Source organism: Ptychodera flava, chromosome 5 (genome assembly GCF_041260155.1).
Source record: "Ptychodera flava strain L36383 chromosome 5, AS_Pfla_20210202, whole genome shotgun sequence".
Classification (NCBI taxonomy): domain Eukaryota; kingdom Metazoa; phylum Hemichordata; class Enteropneusta; family Ptychoderidae; genus Ptychodera; species Ptychodera flava.
Window position 1 is genome coordinate 40,202,207 of NC_091932.1, and position 27,035 is coordinate 40,229,241.

Genomic DNA, 27,035 nt, shown 5'->3' on the forward strand with positions numbered 1-27,035 from the left:
GTGTTCCCCTTATGCCAATTTTAGTTTAATTGCAATCTAAGGGCTTGTGTCTTTCTTTCAGAGTATGAACCTGACTTTTGCCAATGAGATGGCTTGATATTTTCATTCATGTACAAATCTTCTTCAACACAGCATATCTGCTATTAAAACACAAACAATGTACATCAATTTCAAGACTTATGACATTGACTAGTTGTTAACGTCATCAGTAGCACCTTTCTTGAATAATGGAATAATAAGAGCAAGTGACCATTCTTCAGGAAATTCTCCAGTGTCAAAAATAAAATTAAACATTTCTACCAATAAAGGTAATATTACATTTGCTGAATATTTGAAAAATTCATTTGGCAGCCCGTCTGGACCTGGAGATTTGTCAGTTTTAAAGGCTATTTAAAACCTCGTTTTCTGTGATAGGATCATTTAACCCTGTCAACTCCTGATCCAAATCATCGTTTCTTAAATCAAACTGTTCAATTTCCTCTTGAATGGAGGATAAGAACTGTGAATCCCCAATGTCAGAATAATCGCACTCCTTATTAGGATTACTGAAATACTCATACCAGGCTTGAATGCTTATTTCATTTGCTGGGTTGTTTTTGCGGCCAATTACGGACTTCAAAATAGTCCAGAAAGCATGTGAATTATTTTCTGCCGCATCTCTAAAATTATTTCTTATACTGTTCTGAACCTGTATTGGGGGATTGTGGCTGATTACCTATTTATTTTTATACTTTAAAACATTGTATACGACGATAATACGTTTTTGGACGAGATTGACTCAGATGCCTATAAATTGTCTCCCTGGACAGGCCTATCGAATGTTATGTAATTTAGACTCTTTAGGACGCCATACTTGGGCAACTTCTGTCAAAAATATCCTGTTATCACATGGTTTTGGTGTTGTCTGGTTTACACAGGAAGTGGGTAATATAGATTTATTTATGTCAATATTTGAGACAAGAGCTTCAGATATTATTAAGCAACAATGGCAAACCAGATTGTCACTCAAACCTAAACTGAGATTATACAGAGAGTATAAAAGTTTATTAGAGCCAGAAAAATACCTAACACTTCATTGCAATTATAAAGTAATTCAAACATTTGCTCGTTTCCGTTGTGCTGCTCTTCCTCTTGCAATAGAGGAAGGGAGAAGACATGGTGATGCATCTTTAAGATGTTGTAATCTACGTACAATGAATGCTGTCGAGGATGAATACCATTTTCTTTTAGTGTGTCCGTTGTACGATTTAAGGAAACTATACTTACCGAATGAAATATTGTACAACTGAATTTTAACATTTTCATTTTCACATTTTGAACTGAGCAGTTTAAAAAACTGCTCAGTTCAAACAATACTGATCAACTGGGCAGTCTTTTTTTGTATATAAAGCCTTGAAATTGAGAGAATCACACGTACACAGTGATTGATGCATGCATTCTCTTCACTGTTCTTTTGTGTTACAGTTGACGAAATTGTATGTATTTCCCTTTCTTTCTCTCTGATTTGTATTATTCTCTGTCACAAGTTATGCATCCTACATAACTCCTCTTTGTATATGGGCCAGTGGCCTTGGAATGCAAATAAATAAATACTCAAATTGTAAAAAATCATAAGCTCTAAACTGCCGAGTCCTTCACACACAGTTACCATTCATTCTTCAAAAGAGATAACCATCATAAATCATTTATATAGCCATGGTTAACAAATTTCACGTGCCATAAGGAATGTTCAAAACTTCAGCTAACCATTCTCGAGGGTCTATGAGCTAATTGATAAATTTAGAATGATAATTATAACGTGATAATTCTTTGAAACCTTGAATGTCTTTTAGATTTTACCAGCAGGAAGCAGAAATCTGTATTGCATGTATGCCTTAAAATTGCAAGTTGCAATCGTCTCATCTTGTGTGTCTCTGATCACTTTAAAATTACAAAATAATAGCCAGTTTTCTATTGTTTCCTACATACAAAATTTAGAATGTAGCAGGTAAACCACTGAAAGTATAGCATCATGTCAAGACAGAAAGTTATATTTGCTTTATAAGATCTAGGTGTACAGATACAGGCCAAGTAAGCAGTTCATTCACTTTTCAGTTATTTTCTTGCAACTCAACATTGAGGAGTGTCAACATTAGCATCCCTTCCCAAAACTTGGTACTAAAACGCATACTTTAAGTATACATACACTATACTTCTGGCAAAACGTGTACAATTCATGTATGTATATATAAATCCCACCTGCAAAAATTGCACCAAAATTGTTGAATTTGTGTTATAGAGGCAAGTATATTTCATGTATGCATAAAATGTCCATAGAATCATGCCAAATGCCAATGGAAGTAACATTATAATCATATTTGTTTATGTATACATAAAATGAACATAGCACCTCATTAGCTAGAGACCAAGTCAAAACTTGTCATCGTGGTATTACAGTGCCTAAGCCAGAATCTTGTATGTTTTGTTTATACATAAATGTACGTACATGATTTTTCAATCAGTTATTTCAATCTCTGACAGTTTTGTTTCTTGTCCTCTCCTTTAAGTCCCTAAATATCCCTTGCAACTACCCCAACATACACTTGATTATGGTCCGTCTCTCAATTCTGCCATCACCTCCAGAGGTGTTTATGATGCAGCCTAAAATGAAATTCCAACAGTGTTTGAAGAGTGGGAGGGGTTTCAATGGCTTCTGTGAGAGGTGACATGCATTATACAAATATGTATTGAAATCTGTAGTATATTTTGACAGAACTCAAACAGAATTCTTTGACAAAATTACTCTATAACATCGTGAACTTACTTGACCTAAATTTCTCGCAATGAATTTTAGATTCAAGATTTTCTCTGCGAAAGAAATACAAACCTACAGGATTAAAATACACCATCAACATTAGAAAAGTGCATGTTGTTATCACAGGCACCAGTGGCTTGGTAGTAACTGCCAGATTGATCAATTTTGTGCTCAATCTATCGATCCCGTACCAATCTGCCCGCCACTGCAACCTAAATACTCCAAAGGTGTAAATCAGAATCATTCAATCTACACTCGATCCTGGTTTTCAACTGGCCGTGCCCTCACACAAAACATTCAGAACTACATACAGTCCCATATACCTTGTTGGATCACAATTTAACCACCCTCAAGCATTAAAAAAGGATAATTTCAGAGTAGACTTCAAAATTGAGTGAGTGTCACAATGAATGAAAGCCAGGGACTCTACATTTCTATGATACATTAGAAAATCTTTGAGGTTGTATGACAAAAATAATGAATTTGAAGGTCCTCAGCTTGATGTGGAAATTTTTCATTTGCAATATGGCTCTCTTTCACTCTGTGACATTTTAGAGACATAGAGTAAGCAAAATTATTATCATGATGTACCTGTATTCAATAAATTACATGGAAATTGCAGATTTTGTAAGTTCAAGATGTGGCCTACTCTTAGTAACAGATTCATACCAACTTAAGTTGATTAATAGTACAACAGAATAAGGGTGGGTTAATCATTATGCATTTCATGACAACTGCACAATGGTCTAAATTGAATGTTCAGGTTGGAGTAGGGAAAGAACTCCAAACCTGTGAGTCAATTCATGTTACTATATGATAACGCCAACCTATTTGATCATCAGAAATTTTAGCATACTGTTAATTTTACCAGAGATTATAATAGTCTTTAAAAGACAATTTAACCTATCACACCATAGACCCTCGAGAAAAACAGTTTTTCTCGAGGGTCTATGATCAGACCAAGCTTTGTGGACCACGCAATTATCTATTCACAATTTTCAATCATTGATGACTTTCAGGACCTCGAGCATCCAAGGTTCAAGAGGCAGCATATGTCATTGCAGCAAGGTAAACTTTTCTTTGAATTTTATGCAAAATACATCACAGGATATTGTTTGATATGACCATACATGGATTATACAGGTTAGCTTCTAGTGAGCCAGCCTCGCAAGCCAACCTGATCAAAAGCAGGCACATCATTATGGCGTCCTCAAAGCTGGCAACACCTGAAGAAATTCTGGATGAAATCGGCCAGGATTTTTTATCTTGTCCAGTCTGTCTTGAACAATATAAGAATCCAAAAATCCTGCCTTGCTATCATTCCTTCTGTCAACTGTGTCTGGAAAAACTGGTGGAAAAAACTGGAAGTTTGAACTGTCCAACTTGTCAGAGGTCAGTACAACTTCCTGAAGACAAGGTCACTGGTCTTGACAACAATTTCTTCATGAATTCAATGTTAGAAGTTGTGAAGAAGAGAACGGGAGAGGTCACTGATCAAAATGAAAGAAAATGTGAGTTTTGTGAAGAAACTGAAGCGTCAGTGTTTTGCATGGATTGTGAGCAGTATTACTGTGAGGTATGCAGTGAAAAAATTCATAAGAAAATGAAAAGAGCAGCCATGCATGAAGTGTTCACAGTTGAAGACTGTAAAAAAGGAATTAAGACACAAAAGGCAATTGTAAAGGCCCTCGAAAACTGCAAAGTTCATCCAAAAAATGAAATCAAATATTACTGTGATACTTGTAAGATTCCCATTTGCAGTGAGTGTACCATCATTGACCATCGCATTCCTGACCATAGTCATCGATATCTTCAAGAAGTGGCAGATGAATGCAACAAGGAGTTGTCAGTGCTGGTTGAGAAGTTGAAAGTGAAAGCAAGAGAAGTGGACCAAAGCAGAGCAGAGGTCAAGGATGCATGTAAGAAAGTGACAGAACAGTGTATGGTGAACAAACAGAAAGTCAGGAAACAGAAAGACGCCCTCATTGACAAGATAGAGAAAGAAGAAAGAAAGCTGATAGAAAAGTTAGACACTGACTGTAGTCTGCAGGTCAAAGGTCTTGAAAGTGACATCAGTGACCTTGAATTGAAATATGAAAATCTTCTCAGCGCTTGGAGTTACACTGAAGCACTGATGCATCATGGGAATCCAGCTCAGCTTCTCTCCAAAAGTCTAAATGTAAGGTCCAGACTAGATGAGTTTGTTGCTATGGATACCAAACACAGTATAGAACATGAAGAAGTGGTGGAGTTCTTCCCTTTTTATGACATCACAACAGACGGAATCCTGGGATTTGTGAGATCTGATGTCGGTATCTCACAGTGTACAGTTGACAACATTCCTGAGTGTCTGCTGAAAGGTGAATCCATAAATCTACAGATCACAACCAAGGATAGATCTGGAAAACCAGTGATTCCAAGACAAGCAGTGGAAGTGACATTGACAAAACCAGATGGATCAAAGACAAACCTTGATGTGACAGACAACAGAGATGGCACACACACTGTGACTGCTAACACTGACATTGATGGTAAATATCAAGTTGCCATGACAATAGGAGATCAGGAAATACCAGAATCACCATTTGAAATTCCTGTCATCAAAGGATTGGTGAAGACACTGGGAAAGAAAGGAAAGAATAAGGGAGAGTTTGATCGGCCACTTGGATTAGCAATCAACAGTGACGGAAATGTGGTTGTAGCTGACTTTGATAACAACAGAACACAAATTATTGATAATGATGGAAATTGGAAAAAAACTTTCAAATACACAGAGTTTGATGAGAGCTTTCTTCCAATTGATGTGGCAGTATCAGCTGATGACAAATACTTCATGACAGACAAAAACAACAAACAAGTGGTTGTAAGTGACGAGGATGGGAAAGTCATCACAACCTTTGGACAAAATGAACTAACTTGGCCAAGAAGTATCAGTATCAGTCCACTAGATGGTGCTGTTTATGTGTCAGACTGGGATGGAGAGCGTGGAGATAGAACTGACAAGAAAGGACACTGTATCAGGAAGTACACAACGCATGGCCAGTACATCAAATCATTTGGTAAATATGGCAAAGAGAATGGTGAATTCAAAGGACCATTCATGATGGCAATAAACAACCAGGGGATGTTGTTTGTAGCTGACTTTGATAATGATCGCATCCAGGTATTCAGTGCAGATGATCAGTTCCTGTACAAATTTGGAACCAAAGGGGCAAAGGATGGTCAGCTGTTTGGTCCATGTGGTGTATGTCTGGACTCAGACAGTTTTGTATATGTCAGTGATTGCAGTTGCATTCAGAAATTTGACAGCAGTGGAAGATTCATATCTCGTGTTGACAGAAAGGAAGATGGATTAAATACCCCAAGGGGCTTGGTGATAACTGATGGTGTTCCTATGAAGATCATTGTTGCAGACATAAAAAACCACTGTCTCAAAGTGTTTGTACAGTCATAGACAATAAAATGAGCTACTGTCCGTGGTACAGTAATGACCTTGTAAACCTCAATGTGTGACAAGAACTGGAAATTTAACTGCCCTTTAGATCAAACCATCGTAAATTTCCCACTGACTTGAACAATGAGATACAACTTGGATATTTGCATTATGCAATTGTACTTGTAGTCTTCTTTTTTAACTTCAAGTTTAAGTATCAAATGAATTTTATGAGAGAAATGCAAGTGTACAGAGCAATATATATATATATATATATATATATATATATATATATATATATATATATATATATATATTATATATATAAATAATATATATATATATATATATATATATATATATATATATATATATATATATATATATATATATATATATATATATCAGAACGAGATTCATGCTTTCAAGTCAGACTCTTCAAACATAAAATCATCAATTACAGTGGTTTGCATTGAACCGTTGGCAATATGAGAATTCAGAGGTAGTATAAATGATGCATCAGTTGTGACTCTGATTAAGGTTCCAAGACAAGAAATTGACCTTTTTAATTTAACAATTCTCTAATGGTTAATAAGCTCAGAACCCCCATAAAGTATACATTTTCTGAAAGTCTAGATATAGGGGAAAATTTTGGTAACCACAGTGTCACCATTCTTTACATAACTATCACATGACAGGTAATTTGCATAACCTTTCAAAAATCAGTTTTCCTTATGTTTTGTTTCAATGTTTTGAGATATGTCACATGATAGTTATGTAAAGAATGGTGACACTGTGGTTACCAAAATGTTACAGGATTAATTGTACCAGAAAACAAACTGTTTTGAAATAATCCAGACTTGCGATGACTGCAACTGTGATGAACAGTTGTGCAGAGTGTGTTGCCCGATGCAGGGAGAGCTGGACGCTGACACTGCCGTTGCATTTGATGTCAAATTTCGTCGCAGTCGCCAGGAGTCATCCCATTGTTATTTTGAACTTCTTGGTCTACATCGTTAGGACACCCTGGTCTGTTACAGCCCAAACTTTGGTAAAGAATATCTGACATACTGTAACTGTGAGGAAGAGTCAATTTATTATGTCGCATCTCGACTCCTGCAATATCAAGCAAAGTTCATGGTGTGCTATGTCACCATAATATTTGTGTGCATCACACCCCAAATGTGCTGCTTCAGAGATGTCTTTCATCATGTATCCCAACTTATTTACACCAAGAGGTGAGTTACAGACCCACACTTTATCTGTATATCAAAATTCGGTCTTCAGTCTTTGAAACAAAGTGGACTGTTTCGGTTTTTCTCGAGGGTCTATGGTTTAGATAGGTACGTTCAAATGCACTGACCGGGCAATTTTCGAAAATGCTGGTTTAGGGCCGTTTTACCACCGCTATCAGTGCTAAAACAGTATTTTAGCATCGGTGGAATGAGCTCTCGTCCAATCAGAATGGCGCATGGTAGTATAATATAATATATTAGCAGGTTTAAATAGTCAATAGAAATCTTGTTTACTGTATGTTTATAAAGGGACCTTCAAATATTCATTTTTTTATATGTAACGAATGTTATGTGCCATTACCAATTTGGCCTAATGGTGAAATATGGACTTGGCAGGACAAGGGTTACATTTAGTTGTTTTTGTAACAGTACAACTTTGTTGAATAATAGCAACACACTTGGAGAAGTGTGGTAGAGCAATTAGTTCATAAATCAAACATTACAAACGTAGCAAGGTAAGACTGCAGCTAGGAAGATTTTGTAGTGTTAGAGGTAGAGGACAGGTAGAGGACATGGATCCAGTATGCCAAGTACAGGTAACCCACTGAGAAAAGTAAAAGTCAGGATAGAGGCGATAAAGTTGCTTGCATATTGAAGATTGATTCCTCTTTGTACCAGACCAAGGAGTAGACTGGTGGTAATAAGTTTAATTACATCCTGATATACCAATTTAATCATCAGGGGAATCAATGTCACTGTGTCAATGCCATTATGAAATGCCTTTACCAATTAAGACACATTTGCTATCATATATTGCGTCACTTCAAATGTGACCAAAAGGATGTAGTTTTTCATCAAGTTAACCTGAAAATTGTGATTAATTTCTCCTTCGTACTGAAAATGTTATGCTTATAACAGAAATTTTATACCATTCATTTGCTTATACTAAAACCCTGATGATAAGAAATCCTTTGATAGCAGTAATTTTGTTTGTTAATAATGGCACAGATGTTATCAACTGTAAATTTTGTGCTGATGTATGTTCGTTCTTATCTGTCTGTTTGGTCTGTGTGAACAATGGTTCATCAGATCTGAATTGAATCTGCTCTATAGATTGTTTTGGGGGATGACAGGAATCACTGATACGAGGAAACATTACTTGCAAAGAAAGAAACAAAGAATATTACAAACATAAACATACAAACATCATTGAAAGAACTTAATATTGCAAAATTCACAATAAAAAAGGGGCAAAATTAGCTTAGAAAGGAAAAAGTTAACAGACTTTCAATATTACTGAAATAAAATGTTTTCAGTATGTTTGAAAAGATGTTCAGTGATCTTTAAGTTCATTCAGTAGGGTATATTTGTTATTGGCTCTTTTTATGAACTGTATTAGTATTTTTTTGAAATGTAAATTTATCATCAATGATAATGTTCCAAGATTATTATTAATGGACACATATGTTCTGCAGCCTCATTTAATTTTACAGGCAGTGACACCTTCATTAATTTTCTGAAATCAATAACCATTGTTTTTCTGTTTTTCAATTTTAAATAGTTATTATCACATCAATCCATTTAAGTAGGTGTGGCTTGCATAAGTAAATGTAATTTGTGTCATTAAGCAGAATAAGATATTCCCAATAATTGCATCAGACTTTAAAATTTTTCTCCTAGTAGTCTGGATCACATGAGACTTAGGTGAAATTCACTTGTGACATTTTGACCGAGTAATGTGCACTTAACATAATATTTTTGATATAGAGTACATTCAGAAGTACTGCATCCATTTTAGTGAACCTTAATGAGTGTGTTCTTTTTCTTCCTTCTTTGAGTTTCTGCAAGTTATTTTTTTTAGTCTATGGAATTGAGTACTATTTTGGGCTCTTGAAATTAATAAAATTTGCAAAAAATTAATAAAATGAAATACTAACTCACAGAATCAAAACTACATTGAAAGAAAATCTTCAGTGACCATGAGAATTCACTTTTCAGCAGCTTTAATATTGCAAAAGATCAAAAATTTGAAGTTTGGCATGTAGATGTCTATCACTAAATATCATCTGAAGTTGAGATTGTTTCAAAACAAGACTTCACTTATTGTTTACATGAACATCACTGCCGGAGCTACAATCAAAGCATCATGGTATTATTCACTTCTTATCAGCTTTGACTTTTTTGAACATTGACATTTTCATTTTTAAAAACTCTTGAACATGATTTACAAAAAAGGGGTGTGAGTTTCGATTGTAGTAATAAATGTATCTGAGTGCACAGAATACTGTATATTTATCTTTTCATTTTGTCTGCGTACATGTTCTATGCTGGTATGATAGGTCAGAAGATGACATCAAGAATACACAGCTTATGGACTATTATATTATAGTTTTGTCAATACCAGTGAATTTTGTGATGTCAACACCCCCCCCCTCCCCCACCCCCCCCCCCCCCCCCCCCCCAATCACTGTTAATGTATCCAATTATCCAGTATTGTGGCTCCAGTATCATGCGTTCCACCTCTACCAATTCCTTGGCATTGCCAAAACTATAAAATAATGGCAATAATGTCCCCCTCTTGGCTTATAATGGACTCAAGCAAACTTTATGTCTAAATATAAGTAGCCTGAGGATTCATTACTGATTTGTCCACAGGGAATAGATTGGACTGTCCGTGCATCTGTGTGTGCGTCAATGCAGATATCTCACTGACAATTCACCTCCCCAATTTCTTTCAAACTTGGCACAAACAATATATTATAGCATACATGCATGCACATTCATTTGTTTTGTGATACCATCCAATATGGCTACCAGGTGGCCATTTTCTCACATCTTTTTCAATGCCAAGAGCCAATACTAAGTCATGCCTCGAAAGATTCCTTTTAAACTTGGCAGGTGGACAACACACTACGACTTCATGTTAAATGTCTTCATGATATATATATAGCTGCCAGACAGCCATTTTCTTGCGATTTTTTAATGTCAAGAGCCATTACAAAGACATGCCTTGTCAGAATTTTAAACTTGGCACAAGGACTACACAATACGACTCACTTAGTCATGACAAATATGAAACAATCCAATATGGATGGCACGCCAGGCAGCAATTTACCAAAACATGCCTTGATTGATTCCTTTTAAACTTTGCACAAGGACTACACACTTATGATGTACAATGTTCTCCCCAGAGCTATTATAGAGTGGTGGCCGCCACTCTATATTTTTGGTAAACAATAGAAACTTATTACCATAACAATTACATTTATTGTTATGCAAATTAGCCGCCACTCTATCAGAAAATCCTGGGGAGATCACTGATGTACATGTGCATGTGCATATCAAATGTCTTCATGTGTGGATACTATCCAATATGGCTGCCAGGTGGCAATTTTGCATTATTTTTTCATGAATAATTAGTCTGATAACTCACTTCAACTGGTGTTCTCTTCATTGGTTTCTCTAACATTTCCTTTAATCTGAAAATAAAAATCAATGAAATCAGAAAGGATATATAACATGATATAGACTTTAAATAAAAACTGTTTGAACTACTAAGGTTAAGAAATTCAACTTCTTTTTATTTGAAAGTGAATTGCTTAATCTGTTGTCAGTCTTTAAGCGTGGTAACGATTGAGAGCTAAATAGTTACAAATTCAATGACATGATACCGGTAAAGAAAAACAGGTTGCTGTGAAACATCTTTCTGGACATTCTAAATTTTAAAAAGACATACACCATGAATTAGTAAACTGCAAATACTGAGACATGATCAGTGAAATAATTGTTGACACTCATGAATATTCATTATTTAACAGCTGTTTATTTCCAAGGAAATTTTTTCGTTAGGTACATAAAGACTAAACATGCATTACAAAACAGAAAAGCTTGAAAAGTTAAGTCAAACTTTTATATGGTTAGGTGAAAATTTACCTGGTTGTGTGCATTCCCCGAGGACCTTTGTTGCAGTTCTCTTGGTTAGTAACCTTGTTGGAATCTGAAACAAACAACATCTTGGTGAACAATCAAATCTGCAGATTTCCTTTCAGCTAAAATGTAAGCACATAAGCTGGTTTGATCGACGTCAATTTTCTTTCACTAAACATTTTCACCAATTCTAATTCAATTCAAACTTGGCACAAGTGCATGTGCATGTCAAATGTCTTCATGTGTTGATAGGATCCAACATGGCTGCCAGGCGGCAATTTTCACATTATTTTTTCATGTTCCAAGCCATATGATAACATGCCTTGACTGATTTCTTTTAAGCTTCGCACTAGGATTTCACACTATGACTTACATCTGCATGTCAAATTTTTTCACCATTACGGCTGCCAGGCACCCATTTTGTTTTGATTTTTTCATGCTCACTCTAATTACATTATGTATAAAATGACGAGTAAATTACTTCTTCAACGACATGGAAACTATTTTCAATCACTTTTGTACAATTTCACTATTGCACCTTGACAAATTTATATTTGACAGGGACTATGTCATTGACAATTACTTGTTTCATGAAGTTTTGAGCATGCTGTCATTTAAATCACAAAATTGTGAAAATGAAAATATCTGTATACAACATGGGGCCAGCAACACCACTGATGTCCTTACGACATCCTGCATGATCTTATCAAATAAATGCAAATTATATAATTGTGAAGTCATATTCCAACAAAAATGAATTGTGCCAAGTTCTCTTAAGATTCTGGAACACAATTTTTGCTAATGCCACATGCCATATGATTTTCTCCTGAGCAAGTACAAGTAGTGTGTATGCAAATTATTGCAATAAATTGACTGCTGATGAATTGAAATATTTGAAAAAAGTAAAAGACATGAATGGTCACAAGATGAACAATTTAACCTCTACTTCAACTCAATGGACTTGAAAAGAAATTAAAACAATGAAAAACATGCCGGTAATATTCAAGCATAAGCAAAGTTACATAACAGGTTTTGAGATATTTCTGTCTAAAGCTAATAGCATACGGCATACAAAAAGTCGCAATATTGAACCATTGGGCCCATAGTTTCTGAAAGGACCAGAATAAATCACTGTCAAAACTGCATTTTCAGATCTTCACAATAATTGTTTATAGATTTTCAGTTGCCTGATGAGTCTGCAGACATTTACGATCATGAATTTCAACTTCATGAGTTCTACGACTCTATCAGTGTCCTGAAAGATTATTTCTGATTGATGCTATTACAGGTTTATATAAATAATTACAGGTTATATAAGCAATAAAGCACACCCAGCGATGGTATACCACAAATATTAACAAGTTCAAGACATATGCACGAGTGACTGTGAGTGCAAAGAGAACTGGTCAACATAAAGTATTTTTCCATCATTTCTCAATGTCAATTCATATTATAGAAGTTTCACAGATTTAAACATAGGCTTTAGAGTTGGCTTAAAGTCATGTGAAATCAACCGAGTTAAGTTATCAAAGATTCTGGTATGCAACATATAGCATAAACTTAAGGTGGCTGGAAAGGCTATTTTTGCACCAATTCTTTTCTCAGAGTTAATGTCAAGTTTCAAGTGTTAGAATCAAGATATTTAGTTCAAATTTTCAGGATAACTCCTTAGTTAATATTTTCTCCAAAGAATATAAAAATTGTATATTTGCAGCCATGATTTTGAAATATGACACAGTAAATATTAAAATTTAATTTTTCATATTTTTTTTACATATTTGAATTTAATAATAATTGGATAGTATTAATATTACCAAATTAGTTATAAATATGTTGACACTATTTATTGTAAGATTTGTACGGCAGGATTTGTAAATAAAATTTGTTTTTATGATTTTACATGGGTTTATATATCAAAAAATTATTAAAAATTCTTTCAAATTTCAAAATGTGATTTTTCAAAAAGTACTTCAATAACAGGAAAATTGTGCCGTACAAATCTTATCTGTAACCTTGTTAATAGGCTGTAAAAATTCCATGTCCATATCTCATTTCAAAGTTGGATTAAATTGGTATACAATTATGTAGGAAAACTGTTATTCTGTCAAAAATGTTGAAAACAAGCCATATTTGCACCCCTCTTTTGAAGTCATAGAGCAGTTTTTTTGGTTAATCTCACTTTTGACACCTCTTTGACACTCAAAGAATCTAAAAATGCATTTACAATAGCAGTCACTCACTCTGAATACCAGCACCGCCTTGTCAAACTTTCCTGAAAAACAGCAAATAATGACTCTCCCTTTTCAAACATTTTATTAAAAGCTAGGGGACCTCTACCATAGTTAATACACTAAGGACTCCCCAACTTCTTCTTATTTGGTCAGTTTTTCAGAAGTTTTAACAGGCTATAACTCTGCAATGCCTTGTGCCCAAATGTCTAGTTTTTTTTATTCCACAGAGAATACTACTTTAAAAGTAGTCATTTAGAAATTTCAAAACAAAACTATTAAATATAAAATTTATATTTTAATAGTTTTGTTGAAATTTCTAACTGACGCTCTAGCTTTACAACCACCTAAGTATTCAGGATGCTATTGGTTTCTTGAGGAAGATCAATTCTCAACTCTTGAAAATAGGCACTTCTTTTGATAGTCACAATTATATAACATATATCTTGCAAGTTGTTGTTAGTAGCAGTATTGACATTAAATTTATATCATAAACACAGTACATCTGCATAATAAACAGACTTGGAACAGTTTCATTCGAACTTGACTGACACTGTCAAACTGTGACAGTAGAGGGGTCAAAGCAATGCAAACCCAAACAAGCTGTAACAAACTGTAAACAGTTGTCCTTATCTTCATTTGAAAATTCTCCTTGTATAGAGCAAAAAAACTTCAGTTTTGTAGAAACGGACTTGGGAACACTTTTACAGGATTCAACAAATAAACATATTTTTACCTATTTTATGGGTTTGGTTTGATCATTTAGGTGCTGCTGTCCCTGATATTAGAGCATACCAGATTGGCCAGTCCACTTTAAGGCTATTTCAAACTTTCTCTCATAAACTGTCTGGAATACAATGACATTCAGAACATTTCTAGAAGTACTTTTATGATTTGATCAAAAGAGGCACAAATTTCATCCCGAAGTTGTACACATCACTCCAACTATACTTGTCTTGCCACCACCAAGGCTTGTTTACTTACTGTATAAGACGCATTCTTACATTTTTCAAAATGGACATTTTGACCAGAAACACTGAACTCTCAATTCAGATACTTCTTATAAACAAAATGCAACTTAACAGCAAATGCCAGTAATCTCAAAGTTCTTAGCATGCATTCTTACAAAATATCCTCAGTATTCTCAACTTGCAGATACAGACAGTCAACTTTAAAGGTGGAACAACCAGTTTGACTTTCACACACCACTCAACTCAAAATACTTGGATGGTATTTTGGACAAAAATGACACTTGGCATAGATATTTTAATTTACATTTATTGAAATACTTTCTCACTAAAATAATTGCTCAAAATTCATGTAAAAATCTCTTCAACTTGCCTTGATTCTAACGGAATGATTGAAATTAATTTGTACACAAGTCTAAAATACAACGCTCAAAAAAGGAATAAATGTACACAAGGTAAAAACACTGAGTTACCATAGCTAGGTCTCCGTAAAAGCTAAATCAGAATACATTGCAAACTGAATAATTTATATAGTAAAAAAAATATTGCATCGAGAAGTCTGTGTAAGTGATAAAGATATCTGCTTATGTGAGGATACAGTTGTTAGGTCGTCCTGATTAATATTTCTACAGCAAAAGCTCTCAAAGTTGGGAGGAAAGAATTCAGCCAATGAGATAAAAAAAAGAAATATTTCTTTGAAGAAAACTGATATACAAAATGCAGCTGAAACTTCAACCAGTACAAATAGGTATTAACTAGATGCTGAAAATAGCACCAGTTTGGCAAGAGCTGATACTGAAGACCAAAACTGAGAATATACTTGATATTTCTACTCCTGACAAATCAGAAGTCAACCTAACAACAATGAAAAGGGAATGAAATATTTACTGTTGAAAACTGGAGATTTTTTAAAAGTCGGCATCTAGGGTAAATTTGTGATCTTCAGGACTTGACATGACGCCCATCTTTTGGTATTCACCAACTCTCTTCTCAAAGAAGTTTGTCTTTCCTTCCAGTGAAATGTTCTCCATGAAGTCAAATGGGTTTTCTTTGTTGTAAATCTGCAAAATGTTAATGAAAGAAACATTATACATTTATTTGTGCTGTCCCCTGAAACCCAGACTGCTCTGATTGTGTAATATTAATTTCAAACAAACTTTCATCCTACAAGTTTACTGTCCCCAGCAACATTGTGAAACTAAAACATAAAGCTTTCATCCTGCAAAGTTGATGTCCCTGTCAGGTTAAGTTGATTAATACAAGGGAGGCATAACAGTTCTCATTTTAACAGACTTGAACATTTGAAGGCCTGGAAAATGTACTGTAAACCAGTTATGCCTTACATTTTTGCTCCAAATGTTTGTTTTATTTGTCAAATGACATAGGAAAAGTTTCAAAAATGATTATCCAACATAATATGTTTGACCAACCTTGCTACAGCCCAACTCCAGAAGAAGTCTGTCGGCAACAAATTCAATGTACTGCTGCATGAGTGTGGCATTCATTCCAATCAGTGATACAGGCAAGGCATCTGTCAGGAATTCCTGTTCTATCTTCACTGCATCACGGATGATTTCATAAACTCTTTCTTCGGATGGTTTGTTGATGAGGTGACTGTACATCAGACATGCAAAGTCACAGTGAAGTCCCTGAAAAGAAAATTAAAATGACAATTATGGTTATGTCTATTAACATGCTGATAAGTAGTCTTATCTAACAACTGTACAAATCCAGATTTTAACCTGGGTAGTGTTAACCCTCAATTTCCTGTACGTCTATACATTAACCAATGGTAAAAAAAGGGTTTAGGCCAAACCATGAAACGTAAATTTGAGAATGTTCATTCAAATATGGTTAATTTTTTCAACTGTTGGGTTATTCTTAGTACATGTGATAAATGAGACGTACATACTAAAGATTGTGAATGAAAAATGAGTTCTGACGAAAATGATCCGTTGCAAAGTGAACTTACCTCATCTCTGCTGATAAGTTCATTGGAGAAAGTCAAGCCAGGCATGAGACCACGTTTCTTCAACCAGAAGATTGATGCAAATGATCCAGAAAAGAAGATTCCTTCAACTGCAGCAAATGCCACGATGCGTTCACCATAACATGCATTGTCAGAGTTTATCCAACTGAGTGCCCAGTCTGCCTTCTTCTTCACACACGGTAAAGTTTCAATTGCATTGAACAGATATTCCCTGGAATAAAAACATTCAAGAGACCGGTACTGAGAGGCAAATACAAATCCTGACTTGATTCATAGATTTGACATTGAACACTTCAAGCAACTGATAGTACTTGGTATAACATAACCTAATATAGCCCATTCAGTAGCAGAGTGACACTATTCATGCTCTCAAAACAGAAATATGCTAATACCAATTACTGTTTAAGAGATGAGTGTTCCAAAAGATTTTTGACTTAGCAGTCTGCCAACAGACTTCTATTGGAAAACAGCAAAGTACACTTTGATGCCAGTCTAGACATGGAACAATTACTCTGTGGATTTGTTGACCAATTTAAAACTGTCTCACAATAATATGGTATACATAAACAAAGTAAACAGTTGCGAAATACAACATCCATGCCTTTAATACTTTGTGTCATTTAAAATTATGAGTTGACAACGTACCTTTCCTTAGGATCCCTGATGTATGTGTCGATAAGCAAACTGTACATTTCAGAATGGATGTTTTCTATTGCAATTTGGAAACCATAGAAACAACGTGCTTCTGTTACTTGCACCTCCTGACTAAAACGCTCAACCTATGAGAAAAAAAGCATTTCAGGCGTTGAAAACTAAGTGACAATAAATTATTGATAATTTTATTCTGAAGTCTCAAATAAAAATTTTACCTCATGTACTTTCAAAATGGTCAGTTCATATAACATTTTTAAGCATAGTTTGGAAATCAGGTCTACTCTGATGACTATTATCCACTGAAACAAAAAGTGATGGATGAGCATAAGAGAGATATCAATGACTGAATACTTACCAAGTTTTCATTGACAATGCCATCACTTGCAGCAAAAAAAGCCAATACATGTGAAATAAAATGCCTTTCATCATCTTTCAGGCCTTCCCAATGGATCAAGTCCTTTGACAAATCTACTTCCTCAGCCGTCCAAAATGACGCTTCCGCTTTTTTGTACATCTGCCAGATATCATGATATTCAATTGGAAATATGACAAAACGCCTTGGGTTTTCTCTGAGTAGTGGCTCATCTTCAATGTTCTGGAAGAAAAATTTAAAAAAAAAAATTGTGTAAGTTATGAGTGAATTACAGAAGTGTCACAAAACACCCAATTAAGTTACTTGTGTTTCTCTGAAGTCATGAAACAAATAATATATCTTATTTGCCAAGAACAAATGAAACTTGTCATTTCATGATTAAATGTTACAAATTTTCTCAAACATTCCCGTTTGTCGAAAGGAGACACTTGACTTATCTCATTTAGTTGGTCTTTTTGCTAATCTCCATGGATAAATGTATCAAGTAAGACTAGTTGATTCACTTACTTCAACTGGTGTTCTCTTCCTTGGTTTTTCTACATTTTGTTTAATCTAAAAAATGAAAAGATTGATAAAATTACACAGGATATTTCACGTAGTAAAGACTAAAAAAAAACATTTCGAACTTCTAAATTTCAGAAATTGAACTTGTTCAAATTCAAACTTGAAAGTGAATTGCTCCATTGTTGTCAAAGTCTGGAAGAGATGATATTATAATGTGAGCTAAATCGTTACAAATAACATGAGAAAATGAGAGAAAAACTTACAGGTTGCAGTGAAACATCTTTCTGGATATTCTAAAGTAAAAAAAAGAAATGCAGCATAAATTAGTAAATTGCAAATACCGAGACGCGATAAGTGAATGATTGTTAACGCTCATGAATATTCATTATTGACAGCTGTTTATTTCCCGGGAATTTTTCCGCGCGAAATTCGTCAGTTACATAAAGACAAAAAATACGTTACAGAACAAAAAAGCTTGAAAAGTAAAGAAAAGTATAAATTCTGAAGTTTATATGGTTAGATGGTAATTTACCTGGTCTTGTCTTTCCCCGAGGACTTTTGTTGCAGTTCTCTTGGCTAGTAACCTTGTTGGAATCTGAAACGAACGTCGAACAACATCTGGTGAACAATCAAATTTGTAGATTTCCTTTCAGCCGAATGTGGGCACATGAGCTGGTTTTATCGATGTCAAACTTTTTTTTTCTCATGAACATCTTCACAAATTCTAAACTTGGTGTTTTCCTTTGCTGACTCACAGCAAATTTACAAAATTGGCATTGCCACTTGAGACCACCAGAATTTGGCGCGCCAAATCACTCAACCGACCTAACCGGATATTCTCACTGCAATCGTCAAAAAAATTCACTATTTTTTCCACGAACAGAAATTCTTAAGTTTATCCTACTAAAATATTTCATGACATGGTTTTCCCGGTTTTTTCAAATCACAAGATCACGACACAAAAGACGATTTTGGTATGTCACGAATCCCTAAAACTTCAATCAAGGACTGCGGCGACAATACTTTACCTGGTTCTCTTGATCTTCAGATATCTTGCAGGATTCCTTCATATGTCTTGCCAGATCGATTTGGGTACTCTTTGGTGAACGTGCAGACAGCATAATGATAAATTTATAAAATGAAGTCGTTTTGAAACAAAAGAAAACTAGAGGAGCGATAAAGTTGCTAGACTGTACTAAAGGGAGACCTAACGATGGTATGCGGTTAAGATTTTGTACTTGGCGCCTAGTACCAGCTGGCCATAAAAAGAATTTGCATATTTTGTCTGATTGGACGGATATTACAGGGAGAATGAATAATATATGGGACGCAACTTCTAATTGGATAGTTGTGCTTGAGTGCTGACAAAGGATTGCTAGTTTTTCGTGAAAATTCAATGCTTAAGGACAGTAACGACGTTGCAGATACAATGTATAAGTAATATATCTACGGTTTGGATGATATTTTGAAATATAAATGAAATAGATGGGGATAATTTGCCTTTGACATTTGTAAACGATGACCAATCAACATAGACGTATTTGCCGGTGCCATAACCGCCTAATTGTGTAATGTGTGCGTTGTAGAATTGGTTTAATTGCTTTACCTCCCTCCGGAAACCTCAGCTGCCGACCGTACAGTGTGCATAAGGGTTGTGGCGGACGACCACAAAGTAGCACGGCAAGTCTTGTCTGAGCTCGATTTGTATTACAGAGCGTGCGCGTTGACACGACCTTATTCAGAAATTCCATTCGCGACATCCGGTACGGTGGAGCTGTCCTGGAGTCCGTGTATTGGAAGCCATACAGAAAGGAGAGGTCGGAATAAATTCAGCATTTAGACATTTCCAGACGTAAGAAAACTATTGATAATTACATCTGTATCCTCAAACCCAATTCGACATATCATATCTAGAGTACTATAGTTTACTGTTTCTAACAGTCATGATAATAATAGAGTCCATGATGTGTGACTACTCGACTGACACAGTGACAGACATGCATTTCATCCACGGTCGCCCCGAGTATCGAGTACGAGAGACTCGAGAATACCATCGCCCATGTGAGGAACCGTGATCTCATAGACCTCGGTGCATAGAGATAGGTAAAGAGGCTGCCCAAAAATATTGGCCTATGAAATAAGCCATATAGCCACGACATAGTAGATAGGCCCTGATATGTCACAATTGTAATTACTTTGAAATCATATCATTTCACATAAGTTAGTATTGACATGGAGGTACCAGAAGATCTGGTTTCTCCATGGTATTGATCAGTCTTTATTATAAGTCGAAAGTTGTCATATTCTACTCCAGGCGTGCATGAAGCCTGTACATAATGAGGTTCAAGCAATGCAAAAAAGACTGGAAGATCATTCTCTGTGGTTCACAAGAGCAGTAGTGATGAGAAACACGAAGTGTCTTTCTTACAGAGTAAAGATATTCCAATACAAATTAAACTGGAAGAAAAATGTCAAATGGCCTTCAACCCTCATGTACATCAGCAACTAACATCATTTCTGCAGCAGTCCATACATCACAAAAGCATGGTGGCATTCTCTTATTGCTATTGAAATGTGTTCCCCAGGTTCACCTTGTATAAGGTGGCTGGTTCACTCTTTCATAAGAAAGATACTATTGTGAACAGATGGTAATCAATGCCTGCTGAGTACAGCTAGTAATTGTTCATTCATCATTGTTAATCGCTGTATAATTTGCATGCTGATTTTGTACAATCTTTAATTCATTGTCTCCAAGGAAATAAGGAACTCATTTACATTTTGTCAGAATGCTTTTATGGTGGGGTACCCACACTTGACAGAAGTGTTGGTATCACACCATGCTGGTAGCTGTAACAGCCCCTGAGGTGGAAAGCATTGTGTTGTCTGTGTACATGCCATTGCCATGATAACATCATATCTGTATTATTCAACATGTAGATCTTACATGTAACATACACTTCTCAGTGTGGCCTGTTTTATTTCATACCACATCTGTAATGCTCTCAATTTTTATCAAAGTCCGGCTGTGAAGATGAACATTAATTGTTTACTGAACTGCAATACATGCAACAAATTCCACTTCAACAACTGGACTTTGATCAAAACCATGAGTATCACAACCACAGTCAACCCACCATGATGGTCATTTGCAAATTAGTGATGGTGGTGGGACTTTGACTACACAAATATCAAACTGCTGTTAAAACCACACTGATCAGGCATATCTTGTGTTCAATCTGATCTTTAATTGGAGATTTTCCATGCCAAGTATGGGAATATAAGAAACAGGTCATTTTGTGATATCCGCTCAAGAAATCAAGGTTGCAAAAACTAGTTTGGTTTTCTCATGAACATAAGAATAATGCAAAGAAACAGAATGCCTTTATGTTGGTAATGTAATGACTTTCTTCAAAGTACCAACACATTTTTATGTTCATTGTTTTCATAACTGAACTTGTTCAACTTTTACAGTGACAGCAAATTAAAGCACAATGGATGACCCTGAATTAGAAGAGATCAGAAGGAAACGAATGGCAGAGTTGCAGCAACAGATGGGAGGTGGCCGGAGTCAAGGCGATGAAGATGAGAGGAAAGCCAGACAAGAAGAAATGAAAAATAGCATCTTATCTCAAGTTCTTAATCAGTCAGCGAGAGCAAGATTGAACAGTATTGCTTTGGTGAAACCTGAGAAAGCTCAGATGGTGGAAGGAATATTGCTGCAGATGGCACAGACTGGACAGATCCAGTCAAAACTTGGAGAGGAAGAGTTAATTGGTCTACTGGAAAGAGTCAGTCAACAAACGCAGAAGAAAACTACTGTCAAGTTTGATAGACGACGCATAGACTCTGATGATGACGATGATGATTTCTGAACAGAAAATGATCTGTACTGTCAAGTCTGAAATAACAGTGGTCGCTATGCTTTTTTTGTGATGAATGTAACGCCAGCAAGAAACTTGGATATGCTCATATATCTATAAAGATATTATGTCACTTTGTAATTCATTTTCTCAGCAGAAGGATTTTTGATACATAGTTCATCCTTTATGCATTTCATAACAGATACATTATGATGAAAGGAAGTGAAATGTTATTCTTCTGTGGCTTTGCATCATTCTTCTTTCTTGTTGTACATTATTCATTACAATTACCATACCAGCTTTTAAGATAGTATGCACCTCGAAAATGAAAAACTTAAACCTTTCCTCAAACTTTCCTCAATGAAACTTTCAGCCCTTCTCTTACCAAATTACAACTGTAAGAATAAAAATTGAGGGCCACTATGCAGTTTAGGAACCAGAGAAACAAATTACCTGACATTTACCACAGTCCCTCTATCCACCGGTCTGGAAACGCCTATTGTAAAAGGTGTCAATCACCTGGACCGCACAGCCAAAGCACAACACGGTCATTTGATACCAGTGCGTCGCTTGGTTTTGATCTCTGTGTTACGGCAGACGCTTGTCCTGTCGAATCTTCACTGTTTTTGGCACTATAAAGTGTTCTCTGCATCTATCTTCGACACCAAGACAGAAATAACGATATCCTGAAACCGGTGTGTGTTTTTCGTGATCCTTCTCCCATCGTAAATGATGATAGTGTTTGATAATTGCCGGGGTTGATCGCTTTGAGTGTGTTGACAAGCACAAGATACCACTGGAATCACACGGAAAATTTGTCGTCCCTTTTTCTTGCTATGCTAGTAGTCAGTGCCTCCAAATATGATCTAAATATGTTTCTGTGTAGTATTCTGTAAAATCATGTCTGTTAACTGAGCTGAACGGGAAAGACAACTGCAGAAATGCATGTAGATTTTAGTCGTGTGGTCGCATATTTTCCCATGTAGCGTCAATATGGCGAACTCTCGATACGTACGCTCAGGCACGGCTGGAATCACACCGGAAAATTTGCCCTCCTTTCTCTTGCAATGCTCGTTGTCAGTGTCTCCAAATATGATCTAAATATGTTTTCTGTGTAATATTCTGTGAAATTATGTCTGTTAACTGAGCAGAATGGGAAAGACAACTGCAGAAATGGATAGATCTTTACAGTGCGTCACCATTTGTATTTCGATCGTGATCATAATGCAACCATTATATGTCGTCCCTTTCAAGCTTTATCTGAGGGGCAACGTTACCCATTTAATGAAAAAAAAATTGTTTAGTGTTTCTAAAGGGAACAAGTTGTAATGTTTTGTGATATTCTGAAAATAACGACCCACAAACGTCATGTTTTTGAACGATCACATTGCGGCTGTCATAGGATCGTGAGGTAGCGACATTGATATAACGGCCAGTTGAACACTGTTGGTGTCCTTTGTTTAAGGTGTGAATCGTGTGTTTGCTCATATCATGGAGTGTCACAAAGAAACCAGCCACGTTTCCAGACCGGTGGATAGAGGGACTGTGCATTTACCAATATTTGAAATTCAAAATGGCCGCTATCCCTGTGTTAGTACTGTGGGGGAAAAAATAAATTTTTGATTTTCCAAAACCTAAAATGGTGAAAATGTTTTCTACTCCAAGAGCTTTATAATGAGCCCCCACAAGTGGAAGTACAGAAAAGAATTCTAAAAGTTCAGGGGTCAAAACATACCACCTTACTTACACTGACATGCAGCCTGAGAATATTACCATATTTCCTTTCTTTGTGTTTTATGACAATAAGTCTCCTTTCGTAATGTCAAACCAACAACCCATAATAAAACAAACAACTTCGGCTGAATAGAATGACATGGCAAAACCATTTTAGTCACGGCAGTTTACCCAGTAAATGTTACTACCGTGATCCAAAGTCACTTTTAATACCGGGATTCCCCTTGGTATATCATAGCAGTCACGCATAAATAGGGATAGTTCTGGTGTTACAATCATTTCTGAAATTGTGTATCCATGTTTCCCAATTTAAGGCAAAGCATTGTGTGAATATCTAGCTTACTATAGCATTGTGATTTGCAAAGTATTTCATTCATTCATTCAAGAAGTTATTAGGATAAGAAGAAGTGTACATGTAGCCAGTAGTAGAGATGTTTTCATTATCTGAACAGAAGTACGAAAAAACTTTCAGATTCATCACTGGTGCTGAGAATTGCATGGTGAAAACATGATACAACAGTATTGCCCTGTTTCTTGGTCTCTTTAATAGGCATTTTGACAAACTGTACAGTTAGAAAACTTGAAGCGTTTTAAGACTTCATCATTCACTTGCCATTGTGCATTGCACATCATCAAATATGCAACACAAATGAACATAATATCCAATGAACTCTGTAACTACAATTTGCCTTACAGTACATGTATCTTGGATGTAGTGAGTTTATTGCATCATGGCATTCTTTATGGCAAACTCAAAACTAGCTTTTTTGGTTGATCTTACCGGTAATTTGTATTTTTTATTTCAACTTCAAGTGGTTTTGAGTTCCTTGAGAATCCTGACTAATTTGATCAAAGAAATATACGATAGACATAGTTTGTGTTACAGATATTATCTGTTGTAATTAATACAAATTAATTTTGCCTCTTAAAACCACTGAAGCAAGTTTTTTTTGGAACAAAAGTACCTGCATGATAGACCATTTGCATTAACTGCAGATTTTGATGCAATTTTCATGAATAGTGCAGTTTAGGTTTATTGTTCAAGAGTATTATTTTGTTATCTTATTGTCACAACATTTTTTAAGGGCTTGTCAAGTAAGACTTTTGCCCCACGTGCTTGCATTCAAAATAAACAAGTAAGACAAAAACTAAAAGGAAATTTGCATTGCATTCTTACTATCAGAACCACAATCTATGGACATCTTGAAGAGATCATAGCACAAAATACTTAATATTCTTTCAATAACCACAAAACAATCTGTACAATATGGCAATGAACATGTACAAAGCACTACAAACTTTGAATGTTATCAGCAAATAAATCAAGTAAACACATAGCATATGAAATTAAGCAGAACACATGAAGTTCAGTATGTAACACTTCACAGAGAGACTTGAAACCGGCCATAACACACTTAACTCTGAGCATGGTCATGAACCTCACCATTAAACACTGAAGAGAGGTGTGTAACTGGACTTGACACCAATACTCTGAATACAGACATGAAGATGGTGCTCAAGTAACCCAAGAAAGAATTCAAAATTTAACCAGTGATAATTGTGAAGTTTTAAAGAAGATAAAATAATTTTACTCTGAATAACTACAAAAAAACTCAGCAGTTCAACATATTTCAGGAAAAGTGGACATTACAAACATTTTCAAACTCTGTACTGGCATGATTTTGTGACCATTTCCATCTTTGCTGTGTGATTTCCATCAAAGTATGTTTGTGTTATGGGCAGATATGTGTGATAGTGTTTTCTTTTGAGTTAAAGCAGGGTTCGCACTAGTGTTGGAAATTGATGGGGCCCTGGGACCCACCCCTGGTAAAAATGTTGGGTCCCACATTTTATGCAACGCAACAGCTCACAAACCAAAACCAAACTCACCCACACACACACACACACAAATATTACAATGCAAAAAATGCACCATATATTTGAAATCACATTTTGAAGAAAGGGGAGTCAAAGAAGTAAATGGTCGACCGCAAAGTAACAATAGGATCAAAGGAGATCGAGCGATCGATCGCTGCAAAGCCGGCCGGGTTGGACGCATATGTGTACGCTACGCTACAAGTCCCAGGGACGCGTACATCAAAAGCAACTTGCATCCCATGCAAGAAGTTTGCGTCCGGGACGCAGAATTCCATGTTAACGCGAACCCTGTTAAAGGTAGTGTGTGCCATGAAAGTGAACTTTTGCTTTTTGCTCAAACTTCCCTCAAGAAAGCTTTCAACCATTCTCTTTCAAAATCAAGCAAAAAATCAGGGGTCACCACTGCGCAAATCTTGATACTAGAGAAACAAAATACCAAAGATATACCAATATTTGAAATTCAAAAAATGGTTGTCACCCATGTGACATCTCTGAGAAGAATAACATTTTAGTGTGTTGGAAACCTAAGATGGTGAAAATTTTTGTTCAAGAGCTTTAAAATGAACCCCCACAAGGGGAAGATCACAAAAGAATTGACCCTATGATGCATATTCATATTTTGAAAGAGAATGGTTGAAACATTAATAATAGATTTGTCTTGTTTCTAGAAACCGTTCGACAATTCTAAACAAGAAGTAGAGTCAACTTTTGTCAGACTGGTTTTACAAACTTGCTTCCCTGTGAAACATTTAGGTTAGGCAAGGCATCATGGGAACATAAACTCTATTGCAAAACTGAAACTGGTCACATGACATCAGTATATCCTTGGTGTCAAAGGGGTCAAATAAATAAACTAATAGCTAGTCAAGCAAACTAATCAGTAAATTAACATTGATAATGGTACTAAATCGAACTTTACTTTGCTCGAAACAAAAATAAGAACAATCGAAAGCGTATCAGTTTGAAGAGGTCAGTTTCACATATATTCTACTGTCTTAGAGATTTGAAGTTCACCATTAAAATTTGATGGAAAATTTTAAAGCAAAACAAAGAATTGTTACAATTTCAGTTCCTCATCAGATCCAATGTGCAATTGCAACCATTGCACATCAAACAGCAGAGTACATCTCCTATGAACTAATGCCAGATAGTAATGAGAAGAACAAAATTTCAGTATGTGATCAAATATTATGAAAAGCAATGACAATTGTTGCCTCTTCCAGCAATTGTGCAAGTCACAGTGGAAAATCAGCATAAATGATTTCAGAAATTGTTGTATGATATTTTAAATTATATCATACCAGTATATTGATGGCGCAAATACAGCGATCTGATTGTTCAAGACGCGAAAAGAACCGTGGTATATTGGCAATATACCACGGCTGGCATGCACGCGAGCTCTCAGCTTGAGCAAAAATCCATTTTTGACATTTAACGCCAGAATTTCAATAAAGTGT

At 35.6% G+C, this 27,035-nt stretch overlaps 3 protein-coding genes across 3 annotated transcripts; 2 read left to right on the top strand and 1 right to left on the bottom strand.

Moving 5' to 3' along the window:
* The first annotated feature begins 3,995 nt into the window (after positions 1 to 3,995).
* Positions 3,996 to 6,248, top strand: LOC139133718 (tripartite motif-containing protein 2-like). Its single transcript, XM_070700483.1, has one exon. The coding sequence runs from the start codon at positions 3,996 to 3,998 to the stop codon at positions 6,246 to 6,248; it is 2,253 nt and encodes a 750-aa protein (XP_070556584.1).
* Positions 6,249 to 14,877: 8,629 nt separating this feature from the next.
* LOC139133925 (ribonucleoside-diphosphate reductase subunit M2 B-like) lies at positions 14,878 to 19,679 on the bottom strand. The gene is made up of 9 exons (XM_070700721.1): positions 19,135 to 19,679; positions 18,639 to 18,701; positions 18,370 to 18,399; positions 18,110 to 18,154; positions 17,585 to 17,824; positions 17,221 to 17,354; positions 16,558 to 16,786; positions 16,016 to 16,234; positions 14,878 to 15,646 (listed from the first exon to the last, which is right to left on the bottom strand). The coding sequence occupies exons 1-9, from the start codon at positions 19,225 to 19,227 to the stop codon at positions 15,494 to 15,496; spliced, it is 1,206 nt and encodes a 401-aa protein (XP_070556822.1). The 5' UTR covers positions 19,228 to 19,679; the 3' UTR covers positions 14,878 to 15,493.
* Positions 19,680 to 19,823: 144 nt separating this feature from the next.
* Positions 19,824 to 22,358, top strand: LOC139133926 (programmed cell death protein 5-like). The gene is made up of 2 exons (XM_070700722.1): positions 19,824 to 19,958; positions 21,578 to 22,358. Exon 2 carries the CDS (start codon positions 21,598 to 21,600, stop codon positions 21,976 to 21,978), a length of 381 nt encoding a protein of 126 aa, XP_070556823.1. The 5' UTR covers positions 19,824 to 19,958; positions 21,578 to 21,597; the 3' UTR covers positions 21,979 to 22,358.
* The last annotated feature ends 4,677 nt before the right edge of the window (positions 22,359 to 27,035 follow it).

Bases quoted from the DNA above. Each gene is read 5' to 3' on its own strand.
- LOC139133718 (XM_070700483.1), top strand. From the start codon at position 3,996: ATGGCGTCCTCAAAGCTGGCAACACCTGAAGAAATTCTGGATGAAATC.
- LOC139133925 (XM_070700721.1), bottom strand. From the start codon at position 19,227: ATGCTGTCTGCACGTTCACCAAAGAGTACCCAAATCGATCTGGCAAGA. The intron at 18,400-18,638 runs GTAAATTACCAT...TTTTTACTTTAG, and splicing joins TCGGGGAAAGACAAGACCAG to AATATCCAGAAAGATGTTTC. The intron at 17,355-17,584 runs GTAAGTATTCAG...TTTTTCTCATAG, and splicing joins GCATTGTCAATGAAAACTTG to GTTGAGCGTTTTAGTCAGGA.
- LOC139133926 (XM_070700722.1), top strand. From the start codon at position 21,598: ATGGATGACCCTGAATTAGAAGAGATCAGAAGGAAACGAATGGCAGAG.